At 36.9% G+C, this 16,452-nt stretch overlaps 3 protein-coding genes across 3 annotated transcripts; 1 reads left to right on the top strand and 2 right to left on the bottom strand.

Annotated features, from left to right (window-relative positions):
• Positions 1 to 3,372: 3,372 nt before the first annotated feature.
• Positions 3,373 to 9,330, bottom strand: LOC141600286 (uncharacterized). The gene is made up of 2 exons (XM_074420483.1): positions 7,652 to 9,330; positions 3,373 to 7,546 (listed from the first exon to the last, which is right to left on the bottom strand). Exons 1-2 carry the CDS (start codon positions 9,328 to 9,330, stop codon positions 3,373 to 3,375), a joined length of 5,853 nt encoding a protein of 1,950 aa, XP_074276584.1.
• Positions 9,331 to 12,771: 3,441 nt separating this feature from the next.
• On the top strand, positions 12,772 to 14,151 carry LOC141598817 (uncharacterized). The gene is made up of 2 exons (XM_074418610.1): positions 12,772 to 13,388; positions 13,876 to 14,151. The coding sequence occupies exons 1-2, from the start codon at positions 12,789 to 12,791 to the stop codon at positions 13,960 to 13,962; spliced, it is 687 nt and encodes a 228-aa protein (XP_074274711.1). The 5' UTR covers positions 12,772 to 12,788; the 3' UTR covers positions 13,963 to 14,151.
• LOC141598818 (uncharacterized) lies at positions 14,054 to 16,096 on the bottom strand. Its single transcript, XM_074418611.1, has 4 exons — positions 15,889 to 16,096; positions 15,662 to 15,773; positions 14,813 to 14,941; positions 14,054 to 14,444 (listed from the first exon to the last, which is right to left on the bottom strand). The coding sequence occupies exons 1-4, from the start codon at positions 16,014 to 16,016 to the stop codon at positions 14,355 to 14,357; spliced, it is 459 nt and encodes a 152-aa protein (XP_074274712.1). The 5' UTR covers positions 16,017 to 16,096; the 3' UTR covers positions 14,054 to 14,354.
• Between the last annotated feature and the right edge of the window lie 356 nt (positions 16,097 to 16,452).

The raw sequence follows: 16,452 nt of genomic DNA, 5'->3' as shown, positions 1-16,452 counted from the left end.
CATCATGTAATATTTCAATTAGTCAAACACCATTTACTTTGGAATAAGGTGGATATATTTAAACGATCGATTTAATAATCTAATAAGATGATGATTAGGATTACAGAGATGTAGTAAGATTTGTTTAGGTTACTTTTGATTTAAATTTACAAATATTAATATTAATTTTTTTGTATACTGGAGTATTAATGTAAACATACCAATATAACTATGTAAGCATGCAACATGTTCATATTTCAAATTTCATGCTAATTTACTCATATACATATCGTTCTCTAAATTAATTAAATTAAAACCGAAATCAACCGATATTAATATATATACGCAATAAAATCGAGTAAAACCCTATCCTAGATTGTCCAACTATAAGAAGGTAGGATATCCAAGAGCTTGACAAAAATGTGATAAATGACTAAATATGCAGGCTGCAGTCGTCGACTTTAGTAGAGTACTTGTAAGAGTACGTGACTATATCTAGGTGTAATAATAGCATAAATTTCAGAGACGAGAGGATCTAAATGGTGACGTGTGTTATAGCTGGGCCCTACCATTGAATATTTTAGTATCTTTTGTTTACCTAGTCGATTTTCCTACAAAATGTGATTCACTACGTGAGCAATGACCAATTGTTGTACAGTATAGCTAGAGTAAACATAATTTTTATTTAAGATAACTTTTTTTTCATTTTATAGTTAAAATGGGTTAAATATTACTCATTTAGATATAAAGACAAAAGTTAAAGCAAATTAATAACCTAGATAATAACACAAAATTGTCCTTGTATCTAAAGATGATAATATTTGACCTGTTTTAACTATAAAACGAATGTACTTAAGGAGGACTAAATGTCGGTAACTGTGACAAATAATAAGAAAAAGTCTATATACTGTAGTAAAATGCATTACATTATTACAAGATGTTTTTGTTGAGCGTGACTGACGGATTTTACATGAAATCCTGAAAATTGCAAGGAGTACATGTTGTCGAAAGGAATATTAACAACTCATGCATGACACTTTATTAAGAGTTAAAATTGTACTAGTATGATATGTTTTTTTTTTTTTTTTTTGACAACAACAAATAGCATAGTTTACAAAAGAGCTTCTTGAGCAAGATTATGAGCTATTTTATTCACCCCTATGACAGAAACTAAGAAAGCAACAATGAAAATGAGACGCAATAGACTTTAAAAGTATGATATGTAAAATCGCTCCTTTCAGCATAAAATATCAAGAATTCGACATTTTTTAATAGTTATATTGTGGTTAACCTATGAAATAAAGGGAGTACCTAACTTTATGACTAACTTTTTTTTTTGAAATTACTTTATGACTAAGTTAGAGCCGTGAAAAATGCATAAACATAGCCAAACAAATGCATGCATATAGGAAGAGACATATGCAATGTATCTTTGTAAACAAAATTTGATGTATTAAGCATATCAAAACTCCAATTCGGAAAGAAGTGTATGTCTTGCCAAGTCACTAAATAGAACTATCGAGATATGAGAAGGTTGTTACATGTCATAATCGTGTGTTAATTATTAGAAATGGCTAAACCAAATTTAAAGCTATCATTTAATGCATCCATAAACATTTGTTTAGTTTTCTAAAAAAAAAAAAGGGAAAAAACGTTGATTGTGCTCAACAAAAGTGCAATATAACATCTTTCCAATTTCTATGCTTACAACATTAAAATAGAATATTCCCTAAAAAAAAATATTAAAATAGAATATAATTTGCTACCTTTAAGGCTTTAATTTATAACAAGTGAACCAGAGTTGAAATCACCTGTCCCACTTTTGTGTCCCATCTCCTATCCCATTACCTTAATCTTGCGACACATCATCATTTACATGATAAAATTGATAGCAAATTCTCTTAAACTAATGATGTGTTACAAGGTGAATATAGTGGTACATAAAATGAAACACAAAATGGGACAGAGAATCACAAGATTAATACTGATATTAGATAATTGACTTGTGAAAGATAAAAAAATGATAACAATGTTCATGTCTTTAAAACTCCGTAAAACACTTTAATAATTGTTTTCCTCTACTATGTATTCAAAAGTGAATCTTTTAAGATATAATAATAAAAATAAAATCACAAGGTCATTTATCATCATTTGAACTCATTATCGATAAATGGTTGCATTTCAATTAAATTACATGATTTAGCCAAGGTATGACTTATTACCTCCGTTCCGGTCATTTGTTTATCTTTAATTTCGGCAGAGAGACTCATGAAAGAAGAATGGGCCAATTATAGAATGACAAATGGACAAAATTAAATTGTGAATAATCAAATTGTCTATCAAAGACATTCCCAAAATAAAAAGGTAAACAATTAATTGAGACATTCAAAATGAAATAGATAAATAAATAATCAGGACGAAAGGAGTATGTCAGTGTGCAATAAAGATCTTCTGTCCCACTTTTATATCCCATTGTGTGTGCCACTCCACTCACCTTTTGACAAATCACTTGTTGCAAAATAAAATATTGCAATAATTATATTAATTTGTCGATGTGTTAGAAGGTGATTGGAGTGACACACACATTGAGACACCAAATGGGACAGAGGATTCCCACTCATCAGTATGAGTTTTTTTTTTTTTTTTTTTTTTTTTTTTAAAAAAAAAAAAAATCAAAATCATCTTTGAGTCACTATCTTAATATCTTTCAAAGCAAATTATATCATGCTCTAAATTTAACGTGCATTGGTACATGTCATAGTTTCTTTTTCTTTATTTCCTAACTTTAACCCTAGAAACCTAGAATAGTGCTATGCCTTCTTTACTTTTTAACATGCACAAACATATTTCTTCCATTTTAAGACTAACATTGTAGCAACGTAAACTAATATTTGTGGATGACAAATCAAATCTATGTATACTTTAAATTAGTGGAGGTAGTTCGCATGCTGAAATATGCACGTACCAAAATCATGGACGTGGATAAAAGTAATGCTTTTATATGTCTACATAGTCATTTACTCCGTATTTATTAGCTAGTCTTTCGGAAGTCGGGTATTTGTCTTAATAATAAAACGAGTTAAATAATATCTCACATGGATATATAAGAGTTTAGGAGAATAAGACAAATCTTTTGTATTATGCTTTTGTTTAATTTCTCTTACAAAAATATATATAACCTGTCTTAAGTTTAAAACAGATATATTTGCCTTTATATATACGACTCGTTAGATAGTATAGGCCACAATATCCCTTAAATGATGTCACCTAACTTTTCCATCTTACACTTTATAATCATTATTGTGGCGATATAGACCTATAGTTGTTGAAAATATGTTGCTTAGTTTTTTTTTGGTACAAAAGAGGGGCAAAGCCCCGATAAAAACTACTAGACTAAATAGCAACTAAACGAGGGAGAGCAACTCCCAAAATGTCTTCACTAAGAATAGTGCGAAGTCCCTCCGGAGGAGCATCAACTGTAGTTTTGGTCACTGAAGAATGCACTCCCGCATTGGCTAACCAATCCGCAGCTCTATTTGCTTCTCGAAACACATGCTCTACTCGCACCGTCCATCCTGCTAATCCGATAAGATCTTTGCACCTTCGAACCAGTGGACCGAGGCTATTACTTAATAATTGATTCTGTCGGATGAAGTCAACACAATTTTTATTGTCCATGTGGACAAGCACCTTGGTGAGACCCATCGTTCTAGCCATCTCCAGACCCGTAAACAAAGCTCTCATTTCCGCCCTCATGGAAGTGCAAATTCCCGAGGAAAAAAGAAATCCTGTAATGAAATTTCCCGTTTCATCCCGTATTAATCCACCACAACCCGCTAAACCCGGGTTTCCCTTAGATGCCCCATCCGTATTAAGAAGAGCCCATCCATGAGGTGGAGCGTTCCAACGAATGTATCGTTCCTCCATTGAAGTACCAGGGCTCGGGATAAAAATAGAGTGTGGATCGAAAGCTGCTTTTGACATATCAAACTGATGATTCAAAAAACGAATAGGATCGATAGGGTTCTCATCAGCTCTGCCAAATACTTCGTTATTGCGCCATTTCCAAATCCACCAGCAAGTGATTGCGAATTTCATAGACCAATTCGGGGAAGATAAAGATGGAGTGTTGCTTGCGTTTTTTGAAATCCAAACAGGGTAAGGCTCTGTATAGAAGGACTCATAATCTGCATAATCACCCAGTTGCATCCATAATTCCTCAGACTTGGGACAACGACGGAGGAGATGATCAGGGGTCTCGTCCTCCGTATAGCACCTTGGACAAAACGGGTCATCAGCGAGTCCTCGTCTCACCCGGTTATAATTGGTCATTAATCGCCCATGTGCCGCAAGCCAAATGAACATACGGATTCTTTGTTGAACCGGTAATTTCCATATGAGATGCCATGTTATGGGATTATTTTCAGTTGGAGTTTCGGCTCCTTTAATGATAGCAAGGGCGGATTGAATTGAGAATTTGCCATGGGATGTACCGTTCCAATAGAGGGAGTCTTCCATATCAGGTTCAGGCGATATGGAATAAGCAGCGATTTTTTTTAATTCTTCCTGAGGCAAATAGTTAGAGAATTCGTCCCATTTCCAATCGCCATTCGCATCCCACATTTCACTTACAGTGGCTCCAAGTATGGTGTCCGGAATGGGAGCTATTACTTTATCCGCTAAGCATCCTTCCTCCACCCAAGAGTGATCCCAAAACAGAGTCCGTCTGCCATTACCTATCGCAATTGAGGTACCCTTGTAGATGAACTGCGATTGGGCCGTAATACCCGCCCAAACATTGGACATATTTGGTTTGGGTTGAAGCATATCAATATCGCATCGTCCGTTGCAATACTTAGCCCTCAAAACTCTAGCCCAAAGACTAGAAGGCTCGGATAACACTCGCCACCCGAGTTTAGTAAGAAAAGCCGCATTGGATTGACGTGACGATCTCAATCCGAGCCCTCCCATGGATTTTGGTTTTTGCACCGTTTCCCAATTTATAAGATGAAATTTCTTCTTTTCTTCATTCCCTCCCCATAAGAAGCGACGGGTTTTTTTATCAATATTATCACAGACCGTCAGCGGTATTTTCGCCGTTTGCATGCTATAGTTAGCGAGAGTCGACAAGGTTGATTGCACCAAAGTAGTTCTTCCGGCCAACGATAGATGTTTCGTTTGCCAACCCGATAATCTCTTGTTGAATTTCTCCTCTAAATGAGCGAAGGTTGCCTTAGTAACCCGACCATTAATAGTCGGCATCCCAAGATATATTCCCAGATCATTTGTTGACTCAAACCCAAGAATGTTTATAATCTCTTCCCTGTTTAACATTGAAGTATTTGGCGAAAAGAAGATTTTGGACTTGGTTATACTCACCTTTTCACCTGAAGCTTTACAGAAATTATCTAATACATATTTGATCACCATAGCTTGATCTGCTCGAGCCTCCGCAAAAAGGACCATATCATCAGCAAAAAATAAATTCGAAATCTTAGGACCCCCTTTGCAAATAGGAATAGGTAGCCAGTCCGTGTAACGGACTCTTTCATCTATTGCTTGTTGAAGTTTTTCCAAACACATGACAAATAAGTAGGAGGATAAAGGATCGCCTTGACGCACCCCTCTTGTCGGAACGAATTTTTCAGTGGTCTCTCCATTCCATAGAATTTGCATTGAAGTTGTGGAAACACACTCCATGATTGTATTAATAAATAAAATAGGCAAATTCATATCCGTAAGGGTATGTTCAATAAAATCCCATCGTAGCCTATCGTAAGCTTTTTCTAAGTCAATTTTAATGGCCATGTACCCCTTATTCCCTTTCTTCTTACGCATAGTATGAATGGCTTCCTGAAACACAACTATATTATCCGTTATTTGTCGGTCGGGAACAAAGCCACTCTGATTTTCAGAAATAAGAAAAGGGAGGACTTTCTTAATTCTATTAGCCAACACTTTACTAACAATTTTATAGGCTACGTTGCAGAGGCTTATGGGCCGAAACTGTGAAATATGCTCAGGAGACACTACTTTAGGTATGAGAACGAGATGTGTTTCATTCATACCTGCAGGAAAACCCTTGCCTTCTAAAGCCCTCATAGCCATTGCACATACATCCCGCTTGATAACGGACCAATTTTTTTGATAGAATAAGGCTTGAAATCCATCCGGACCTGGAGCTTTAAGAGAGCCCATGTCAAAAACTACTTTCTCAATTTCAGCCGGAGAAAAATATCGTGTGAGTCCATCCCACTGTTCATTACTAAATTCTTGGAAGTTGTCAATAGGAATATTAGCTTCATCAAAAGTTGGAGCATCTTCAGTGTATAAACGTTTATAATATTCAACTACCAAGTCTTTCACAGCTTCTTTTTCCTCAATCCATATTCCTTCATCGTTTTTCAGAGAAGTTATACGATTACGCCACCTACGCACAAGAGTACTAACATGAAAGTAGGACGTATTTCGGTCACCATCCTTTATGAATTCGACTCGTGATTTCTGGTACCACAGTAACTCTTCCCTTTCTAGAACTTCGTCCAACTCTTTTCTTAGTTTTGCTTCTAAAATTATCAAGTGCCCATGACGTTTTAAAGAGAGCTCTCTTTGGCAGCCTGTTATTCTTGCTTTTAACTTACGTTTCATGCGAAAAATATTCCCAAAAACTTCTTCGTTCCATACTTGGAGTTTATTTGAAAGATTGGACAACTGAGAAACAAGATCTCCCTCCCTCGTCCAACTGTCCTTAACAAAGTCAGAAAAGTCTTCATGAGTCATCCACGCAGCTTGAAACCTGAACGGTCTGTTTATTGAAGATAAAGGAGCGAACCCATTAGGACTTATCAATAGGGGACAATGATCCGACTGAATAGCTGGCAGGTGTTTAACGCTAGCATCCCCAAACATAGAACCCCATTCACTATTACATAAGGCCCTATCTAGTCTAGCGCTTTGACGGGTTTCCACTGATTTCCCTCTGGCCCAAGTATGAGATGGACCCGAGAATTCAAGCTCTAAAAGTTCACAGTCCTCAACCCAATTGTTAAACAATTCGCATCTTCGAACCATATTCTGATCTCCTCCATGGCGTTCTGCAAGAGAACGGGTTTCATTAAAGTCTCCTGCAAGAAGCCACGGACAATTGTTCTGATGAGCATATTGTTCAAGTTCCTTCCATAAATCGTGTCGGTTATGCGGATTCGGGCTAGCATATACTGCAGTAAAGAACCACGGCAAATCTCCACTTCGAGTTACTTCGACCGTGATAAATTGGGAATGATCTTTGACCAAAGTGACACTTACAATATCAGGGCGCCAATACAGCCAAATGCCTCCACTAAACCCGACTGCATCGACCCGACAGTGACCATTATAACCCAGGATCTTACCAATTTTTTCAGCATGATCCCCATCTTTATGAGTTTCTAAGAGAGCTATGACTGACGGCTTAAAATTTTTAACTACTTCTTTAAGAGCGCTTATTTTATTTCTACTTCCTACCCCCGAATATTCCACACCATAAATGTGATAGGGGGTAAATTGTGAGACAAATGCGGGATTCTGTCTGACATAGGAAAAGGTACGTAGTTTAAGAATGATAGATAGGCTCGACTTACGAAAGAGAGCAATTGATTAATGTTCCATGGTATCGACATCTCCACTTGGAGACTCGATTGGTCCTTCTTGATTGACTGAAACGTTATGTCCATCACCGGACTCTCCTGTACCATCACCCCCATAAAGGGAACGAGCATCTCCAGCTTGAGAGCTAATGTGATAGTACGAGATGGTGGTATCATCTCCAGTTGGAGAGGCTCCGGTAAGCATTTGAGTTGGGGTAGTGGAGGGTGGAATACAGATATGTGTGGATTCATATTGCTGAACTTCTGGGTTTTTGGGAGTTTCAGTAATATTATTCAACGGTTGGAAACTAGGGGGATGAGTAATGGAATCAGTCTCGGATGAAATGGTGTTATTTGTCTCTTTTAGAATGTGGGGTTGATCATTTGTGATGGTAGTAGGGGTTGTAGATTTTTTTGTGAATTTACTGGAATTTTTAGGAAATTTGGTGTTTGAACGGTATTGTGCTCTGTTTTGGTTGATTATAGTATTATTTTTTGTATGAAAAGATGAGATATGTTTACCGTTATTACCAAAAGAATAATTTGGTATGCGGGGAACACTATTATTATTATTGGGAGTAGTGATAGTGGAAGATTGAGGGATTGATTTAAAAATAATATTTTCCTTGTTTAACGCAGAAAATCTGGAGCCTTGGCTATTATTAAAATTCTTACCATAATTGAAAATTCCTTTGTTAGCCTCTGTCTGGGTCATATTCGGGTTCGGGTTGTCCGTCTTTGTGTTCTGTTTTCTTCTCGGAGGCTTCTTGACAAGCATCCATTCGCCAAAGTTGGATTCCGTTTCATTAGAACTCCCAGTAGTGCTATGCTCTGGATTTGCTATATGTGTAAGCTCTTCAGTTGTCTTCTCCACATCTCTACCAGATTCATCATCTGGTTTTTCTACTACATTGACAGTGCAATTTTCTTTTAGATGACCAAGTCTACCACATTCGAAACATATCATCCTCAAACCCTCATATTGAATGTGATAAACCTTCTTGTTTAATCTAAACTTTGATAATAAAGGTTTATCAATATCAACTTCAATACTCATTCGAGTAAATTGACCCCGCTCCGCCATTTCCGTATTCTTATCAATTCGGACAACATTTCCTATCTTATCTCCTATTTTTGATAGGAATTCTTTATTGAAATATTCTACTGGAAGGTTGGGAATACGGACCCATGTAGTTAGGCGACGTATCTTATCCTCTGAAGGGACAAAATTTGGAGCCCATTTCCTAATGGTGAGGTAATGGTCATCAATCATCCATGGTCCTTGCAATAGGACATGCTCAAGATCTTCTCTTGCTGTGAACCGCGCAACATAGTAAGAGCACCCTAAATCCGTCAATGTAAGTTTGCCTTTGATTGACCATTTTGCTTGAAGTTTCCTCATGAGGGAGAGGTATCCTATCTGTTTGTCAAACATTTTAATGATCAGTGATCTTCTCCATGGTTTTCTGAGCACAGATTTTTCATCTTTGGAAAGAGTGATTATGGGACAATTGGAATCCTCTTCCTCTACAATATCCTCGTCTTCTGAATCTATGGCCATATCTTCGATATCGAAAACATCATCATTCTCCGATTCTCTGGAGATACCTTGGACCATACTGCTATATGAAGTACCGGCACCGTTCCTCACGGGTGGAGGAATATGCTGCGAAGGGTTTGACACTAAGGACTCTGTATCCAAGGCGTTGAAATCGCTAATATGCATCGTTTTTCTCTTGGTATTTTTGGTATTAGACCCAGTCATGCCGGTCTCTGGAGGGAGACCCGAGGGCGGGCTCTGCATTTGAAATGCAGTTTTCAGATGGAGAGTTTTAGAGAGATTTCAGAGGGAATTTTTTGCTTTTTTTTTGGAATTTATAATATAATGATCGATAAAATATGTTGCTTAGTTAACGTATGATGATATAATCATTTCTTATATTATAATTGGTGCATGATTTGTGGTCGCACAACGTACGCCACAAGGGTACATGATACAAATGCACTCTTACAAAAAAAAAAAATGCAGGCTAGCTGGTGATAATGAGTTCATATGGGATTCGTGGGACTCCATTTTCTTTTAACGGTTTAGATTACATACATTCTGGTATTATCTAGTGTTGTTAAATATATGCATAGAAATAAAGGATGAAGTATTATTAAATGAGTTTATGAGAGGATCCTCATGACTCTCCATTTCCGAAATGATCCTAATACGGTGATAATATACTTTGATCGTTACATAATTCTTACCCGTCATATATCCATAGTAATATTTACCTATGTATTTATCACATTTACCAAAATGTACTGCCAGTATTATATAAAAACTTACACACCAATGTATTTACAGTAGAGTACCTTAGAAAAAAATGTTATGGCATGAACTAACCTTGTGGGCATATATAATTTAATTACAGGTATTTAACTAAAAATAACGTATTAAATCATCTTTTTTAATTTGTTATATACGATAAGGGATCATTTAATTTATTTAAGTAAGTTAAAGATGAGAAATATCAAATTGTGCCAATAATAATAAAATAAAATAAAAATAAAAAAACATTTCACAAGTGTTAATTGATAGTCTGATCGGTCACATATATATAGTACATTATAAAACATCGTACGGAGTAATTTAGAATGATAATTGTGTTATACAAATACTGAAATACATAATTATGGAATTAAGTACTAGATTTTGTCAACACGATCATGCAAAGCACGCCATTAAAAATTAAAATGGTGTCCATCAAATTGGACAAGATGATGTTATGGTTTGAACATACCTGCTTGTCTCTTAGGTTCGGATATCTTATCCCATATATAATACTCTTATTACAAACAAGCGACAAAATGCATTTTCTCTTTAACGTTATCATTTTCCTTCTTTCACCAACTTTGATAAAATTAATATTTATAGTCCATTTGGAACCTAAATTTGACACATTGTATATCGAAAAAGCATTTAGATCAACTGGTAAGGAATTATTCTATCAGATAACCCTAAAAATGCAATATTGTTGAAACTCATGAAGGACAGTTTTTCGTGTTAAACCGATTGGAATACACAAAAAGAAAGAAAACTCCGATCAATCATTGTACATTTGTACGATTAAATTAGTACACAAGGCTTCTTAAGCTGACAAGGAAGTTGCCCTAGATCAAGATTCAAGACTCTACAAGATAAGAGTAGTAAATCATAAGATATAAAATTCCTACTAAAGTGCAAGGTGTTATGGTAGTATATTCTTGTCATATCTCAAGAATTTTGGCGCTACTTCTTTGTCTATTACTCTTATGCAGTATAGCCGTATAGGTGTCGATAATAAAAGGATTAAATCGAGGAACCGGGATCAAAAATTCAGAATAGACGACTGAATTGGAGAACATCGATCCTTATTTAAAACGATCTTAACTTAAGACAAGTCAGGAGAGGAAAATTCAACAATTACTCTTCAGCTCTTCTTTGTGAAACTTCATGTGGACCGTTTTATGTAATTATGTTACTAGTATAAAACGAATCTACTAACAAAAAAAGTATAACTATATATTAGATTAAATGAATAAATCAAAATGTGAAAAACGATTAATTTTTTTTTTTGGGGCATAAACTCCTGTAAAGGCAATCTTATATAACAACCTGACCCACCACCATTATAATATACCCCACTTCAGATAAGATGTATATCTTTGGGCCGTTTTGTTCTTACTTAAGCCTAAACATACAAGGTCTTGTTACTAAAGTTGTGACTGGAATCTTTTATAAACTTCGCATAAATTTCTCAATTTCTCGATGTGAAACAACTTAACCTTCGTATCTCGTGGGTGTTAGTATATTGTTGTCATATCTCGTTGAAGTTAAATGTTAAGAGTTGTTTGAGTACACATCCAAAAGTTTGGGGAAATTGGGATGCCCAAATCAAGCAATTGCCGAGCCAAATGTGATTGGGCCTTGGTCCAAAAGAGTGAGACTTTTACAATTGTTAAAGGGCCGAATTCAAATTCTCACTATGCCAAAATGAGTGTAATGCTGGATTACATTTAAGCCCAATTTTTAGATGCGGTAATGCATATTCAATATTTGGATCGGTGGATTTGGAGAGAGGATGATTTTGAGAAGATTTTAGAGTAATGTCATTGTGAAACATTTTTTTTTTTTTTTTTTTTTTGGGTCTAAACCATCCGATAATCCGAATCACATTGGCCGACTAATCCGGATTTCAGGGCGTGTCCAAAGATTACGGTATTTAAACCCCTCCCAATCACAGTTGTGGGGGATCGATCCGCAGACCTCCCTACCAAGCACAGCCCCATGCTACCAGTGCGCCAACCAACGATTGGTAACTATTTATTAGTAATACACAAAGGGTTTTTCTAAAATGTGCCCTAAGGACACATACTAATAACCTTAATAGTTAATATGATAGGATTAACAATATATTATCACTAATTATGGTAACAATGAGTTTATACTTAAATATCTAATGAGAATATATTGTTAATCTTACCATATTAATGTTATTAACATATGCCCTTATGGCACATTTTAGAAAAACCCATACACATTGTTAGGAAGGACCATCTTATCGTTTGTTTCTTAAAAGCATGCACCAGCAACTAATTAGCCTTGAGATCACAGCAACATTATTATACGGTAATCACTCCCATTAGTTATAACTATGACTAATACATATACCATAATGTCAAGCCATTTCAACTGACATTAAATATCGTCCGATACGAGTTATATGACTGAAATCACCCACCACGGCCACCAGTAGGTCATAATACGCAATTCAGGTCAGGACTGATACGGCCATATCAACCAAGACAAGTAAAATTGTAAGGAACGTGTTCAAAAAGCAAACGTCTCACAAAACCGATAAGAGTTATACGACTGATATCAGCCATCAGTAGCTCACACGCTATTCAGAACCATGATTTCATTCCCATATCAACCAAGACGAGCGAGAGTTTTAAATAACACAAGTTTAGAAAGTAAACTTGTCAAATAATCATTAACAGGCTAAATCACTTGATGAGATGTACCAACCATTAGATGTTTACCTCTCCCCTTCATTCACCAAACACCCTTTCATTTCTTAAGAAATACCTTATTCCTCCTATCTTTATAAATCACCTTTATCCTTTGACGTATCGGCTCACTATAGAACCGACAAAATGGCAAGTATGCAATGGATTTGCATGTTTTTCGGCTTTTTACTTGTCGTAGCAATTGCTAAAGAACAAGCACCAGCTATATCGCCTGTCAATGTATCACCGGCACCACCCTTACCTCCTTCAAACACGCCAACTGTGGTCCCTACTCCACCCGCCTCACCCACTCCGACAGCAGCACCAGTTGCATCACCGCCTCAAAGTTCAGTGGCTCCACCCGCACAAACACCAGCAGCACCACCACCAACGCCAGTGACCCCACCACCAGCCCTACCACCAGCACCAGTGTCTCCTCCACCAGCTGTATCACCGTCTCCCGCTACTGCCCCACCAGTCCCTGCACCGGTACCAGTAACACCACCGTCAAAACCACCATCTCCAGTACCAGTACCAGCACCGGTAAAAGCACCAAGTGTAGCACCAGTTAGTGGGCCCTCACCAGCGCCAGCACCCTCAAAAGGAAAGAAGAAAAGGAAGCATAAGCACAAGCATCATCATCATCATCCACCTGCACCAGCCCCAACACCACCAAGCCCACCGGCACCTCCCGCTGTCCCAGTTACCTCTGATGATACATCACCAGCACCATCTCCTGCGGATTTGGTAAACTACTAACAAGACTTCCTTTATTCTTATCACTTTCACTTCATTAAGCTATGTTCCTTGGATTTTGATACAGGGTATCAGACATGAATACATGATACATATTAAGTGTCAAATTCGGCACGACTTTAAAATCTTCGGACATGGGGACTCGGTCCGAAAATAAAGATACAGGTGCCGAGACATGCTTCTAAAACACTAAAAAAATTTGAAAAATTTGTAGTTAAAAAAGTAAAATAGATACAGAGAACGGGGTGTATGATAGATAAATCAGGCTTAAAATTACTCAATATCCGTCAAATTGCAAGGGTCGAATAAGGAATTCATACCCTTATCCTTTAGTGTCATGTCAAATACGGGGTCTAAGAGTGCGGCATCACAAGGGAAGAGCCCAAGGAATATAATCTTTAGGTACCAAGTCTATTGTAAGACATGCTAATCGATACAGTATAATCTCCTCTTCTGATTAAGTTGTGTTGTGGAACAGAATGGAGGACTATCATTTTATCAGCAAGGATACTCATGGAGGTCGATGGCTGGACTCGTAGCCACTGTTCTAGTTGTTGCATTGTAATTACAATTCACAACCTTGGAAAGTATTTTTGAGAATCAATGTATTATTTTTTTTTATTCAATTTATGGACTGTTGTGTCACGACTCACGAGTGAATGAGAACAGTTAAGAGTATTATTGAGAATTGTACTCCATACAACTTAATTATACCAACACCACATTAGGATTTTCTCAGATTTAAAATGAAAAAGAAGAGACTACACACACAACTTATAATTTGGCGGTCCGAGGGAAAGCTACCAATATAGTTCAAAGGAGATGATCAAAGCTAAGAAAGAGTAAATATATTGATAAAAGTCTGAACATTTTGATACTACCTTGTACCCAAAGCACTCACCAAAAAGAGACGCGCGTATCATCTCAACGTTGACAGAATTCTCTAGTCTATGCATTTCAATCTTCATTGGCTTCGTTCCGGAAGTCATATTCAACTACCAGACCCAAGTTGTCAACTAATTTGTGATGCTGAAGACACCCCGAGCACTGACAAAAACACATTTAAAGGTTATGGATAAAATATTATCATAACAATCAATCAATCTGATACATAGAATAGAAAATAAGGAACCAAAGGCGCTGATCAATGAATGAAATTGCAAAAGAACCTCGTCGCCAAGTTACTTTAAGCCTATGTTTTGGTCAGATGATTGGAGAGAAAGCGAGGGGGGGGGGGGGGAGGGGGGGAGAGGGGGGGAAAGTGATCATAGAAATACAGACACTAAACATTAAACACAAGGACAATCATCAATCTGCAATGGATATTCAGGAAAAGGAACTCACACATACAAAGTGACACAAACTAGACCGTATGAAAACAGTGAAGTCCAATCAAGACTATAGTTCATGGATACCTGAACAAATACAGTTCCTCGTTCATAGGCTAATCTGTTTACCATCCTCTTTGTTCTTTCACCACAAACATTACATGTAAACTGCACGAGCATGCTTCTCCGTGGGAGTTTTATGTTTATGCTTGATTCCTGAAGAAGTTAATTAGAAACTGAAACTGATTATTTACTAAGAAAAAAAATAGTTCACCCCTTGAAGGAGAGAGGGAAGGTGGGGGAAGGTTTAGAGCAATGATGATACACATCTACAGTTAGAAACAACAATGTATTTTCTGAATCAATACTTGGTACTAACATAAATCCATTAATCGAATACATAGAGCTTAATTTGGCAGTTTTCCCTACGCGTCAAAAGGGTTACATCATTGAAAATGGTATGTCTTCATTCCTCAATAGAGAATCAATGTGCAAAATGTTCAGTCCAAACAAACCCACAGTTCTCGTCTAAAGCTGAGTATCACTAACTAATTAAACAAACCGCCATTTCTCATCTCCACCCATAGTACTCACTAACCAATCAAACAAACCACATCTCTCGTCACCAGCTACGAGAATCAATGTGCAAAATGTTCAGTCCAAACAAACCCACAATTCTCGTCTCAAGCTGAGTATCACTAACTAATTAAACAAACCGCCATTTCTCATCTCGACCCACAATACTCACTAACCAATCAAACAAATCACATCTCTCGTCACGAGCTACTCAATAACCAATTAAACAAACTTCGAATCCGTCCAACCTCCCATTCTCATAAATCCGCATTGACATAACAAAACAGTTGAATCAAATTCGCAAACACAAATTACAGAATAAGACCGTCTTACAGCGTATACAACGGAATAATTCCTAACCTGGGAAGAATCATCAGAGGTTTCTGGGCTAATTCCAGTACTACAGCAAAATTGCACAGGTACCCATGACCGTTGCTTCAAAAAAACAGGGGCATTATGGGAAATCTGCAACCTGAAAACACAACAAACAAATTTTCCAAAATTAACCATGAGAAATAGAAATACTGTAAAATTTAGGGTTTATCAAGATAACAATGAGGGTAAAATAAAAAAGGAGAAAAGGAGACCTGGGGATTAAATTAGGGTTGTAATTAGATGGGGTTAAAGTAAGGGGTGAAGAGGGTAACTGATTGTGGCGTTTAGGAAGGTTGAAGTGGGTAAAAATGGCGGGTGAAGAAGTTGTCGCCATTGACATTTTGGTGCAACAATTAAGGTTTTCGGGTGAATTTTTCCGTGCCGATTGATTGTGCAACGGACTCAAGTAAGATGGATATATCCGTCTCTAAAACAGACTAGTTATTTTATGTTATACTCCCGTATACGGTTTTGAGTTTACACGGGCCTTATTTATTAAATAGTCTGTCTAAATTGATTATTTACGAAAATAAGATGTTCGTTACAAGTTACGACTCGTTCTTCCACTTCTCTTTCCGCTCTTTGAGTCTCTTTAGGGTACGGTGATTATTGAATTTTTGAAAAAAGGAATTTTAACCGAGCAATTTCCTTCCGGTAAATAGGGAAAACAGGCCTATCACCGCGCCATTCACCGCCACGCCAACCATCGAAACCAAAACTTTATTTGAAATAAAAGAGATAATTATTCAATTGATTTTTGCCGCAACAAATTTTAT

The sequence above is a fragment of the Silene latifolia genome, chromosome 9, assembly GCF_048544455.1.
Source record: "Silene latifolia isolate original U9 population chromosome 9, ASM4854445v1, whole genome shotgun sequence".
NCBI classification, from domain to species: domain Eukaryota; kingdom Viridiplantae; phylum Streptophyta; class Magnoliopsida; order Caryophyllales; family Caryophyllaceae; genus Silene; species Silene latifolia.
This window is presented reverse-complemented; position numbering and strand designations above follow the sequence as displayed.

Bases quoted from the DNA above. Each gene is read 5' to 3' on its own strand.
- LOC141600286 (XM_074420483.1), bottom strand. From the start codon at position 9,330: ATGCATATTAGCGATTTCAACGCCTTGGATACAGAGTCCTTAGTGTCA. The intron at 7,547-7,651 runs GTCTCCAAGTGG...TTCCTATGTCAG, and splicing joins AATCAAGAAGGACCAATCGA to ACAGAATCCCGCATTTGTCT.
- LOC141598817 (XM_074418610.1), top strand. From the start codon at position 12,789: ATGGCAAGTATGCAATGGATTTGCATGTTTTTCGGCTTTTTACTTGTC. The intron at 13,389-13,875 runs GTAAACTACTAA...GTTGTGGAACAG, and splicing joins CACCATCTCCTGCGGATTTG to AATGGAGGACTATCATTTTA.
- LOC141598818 (XM_074418611.1), bottom strand. From the start codon at position 16,016: ATGTCAATGGCGACAACTTCTTCACCCGCCATTTTTACCCACTTCAAC. The intron at 15,774-15,888 runs GTCTCCTTTTCT...TTGTGTTTTCAG, and splicing joins AACCCTAATTTAATCCCCAG to GTTGCAGATTTCCCATAATG. The intron at 14,445-14,812 runs GTATCCATGAAC...TGTTTTTGTCAG, and splicing joins GAGGAACTGTATTTGTTCAG to TGCTCGGGGTGTCTTCAGCA.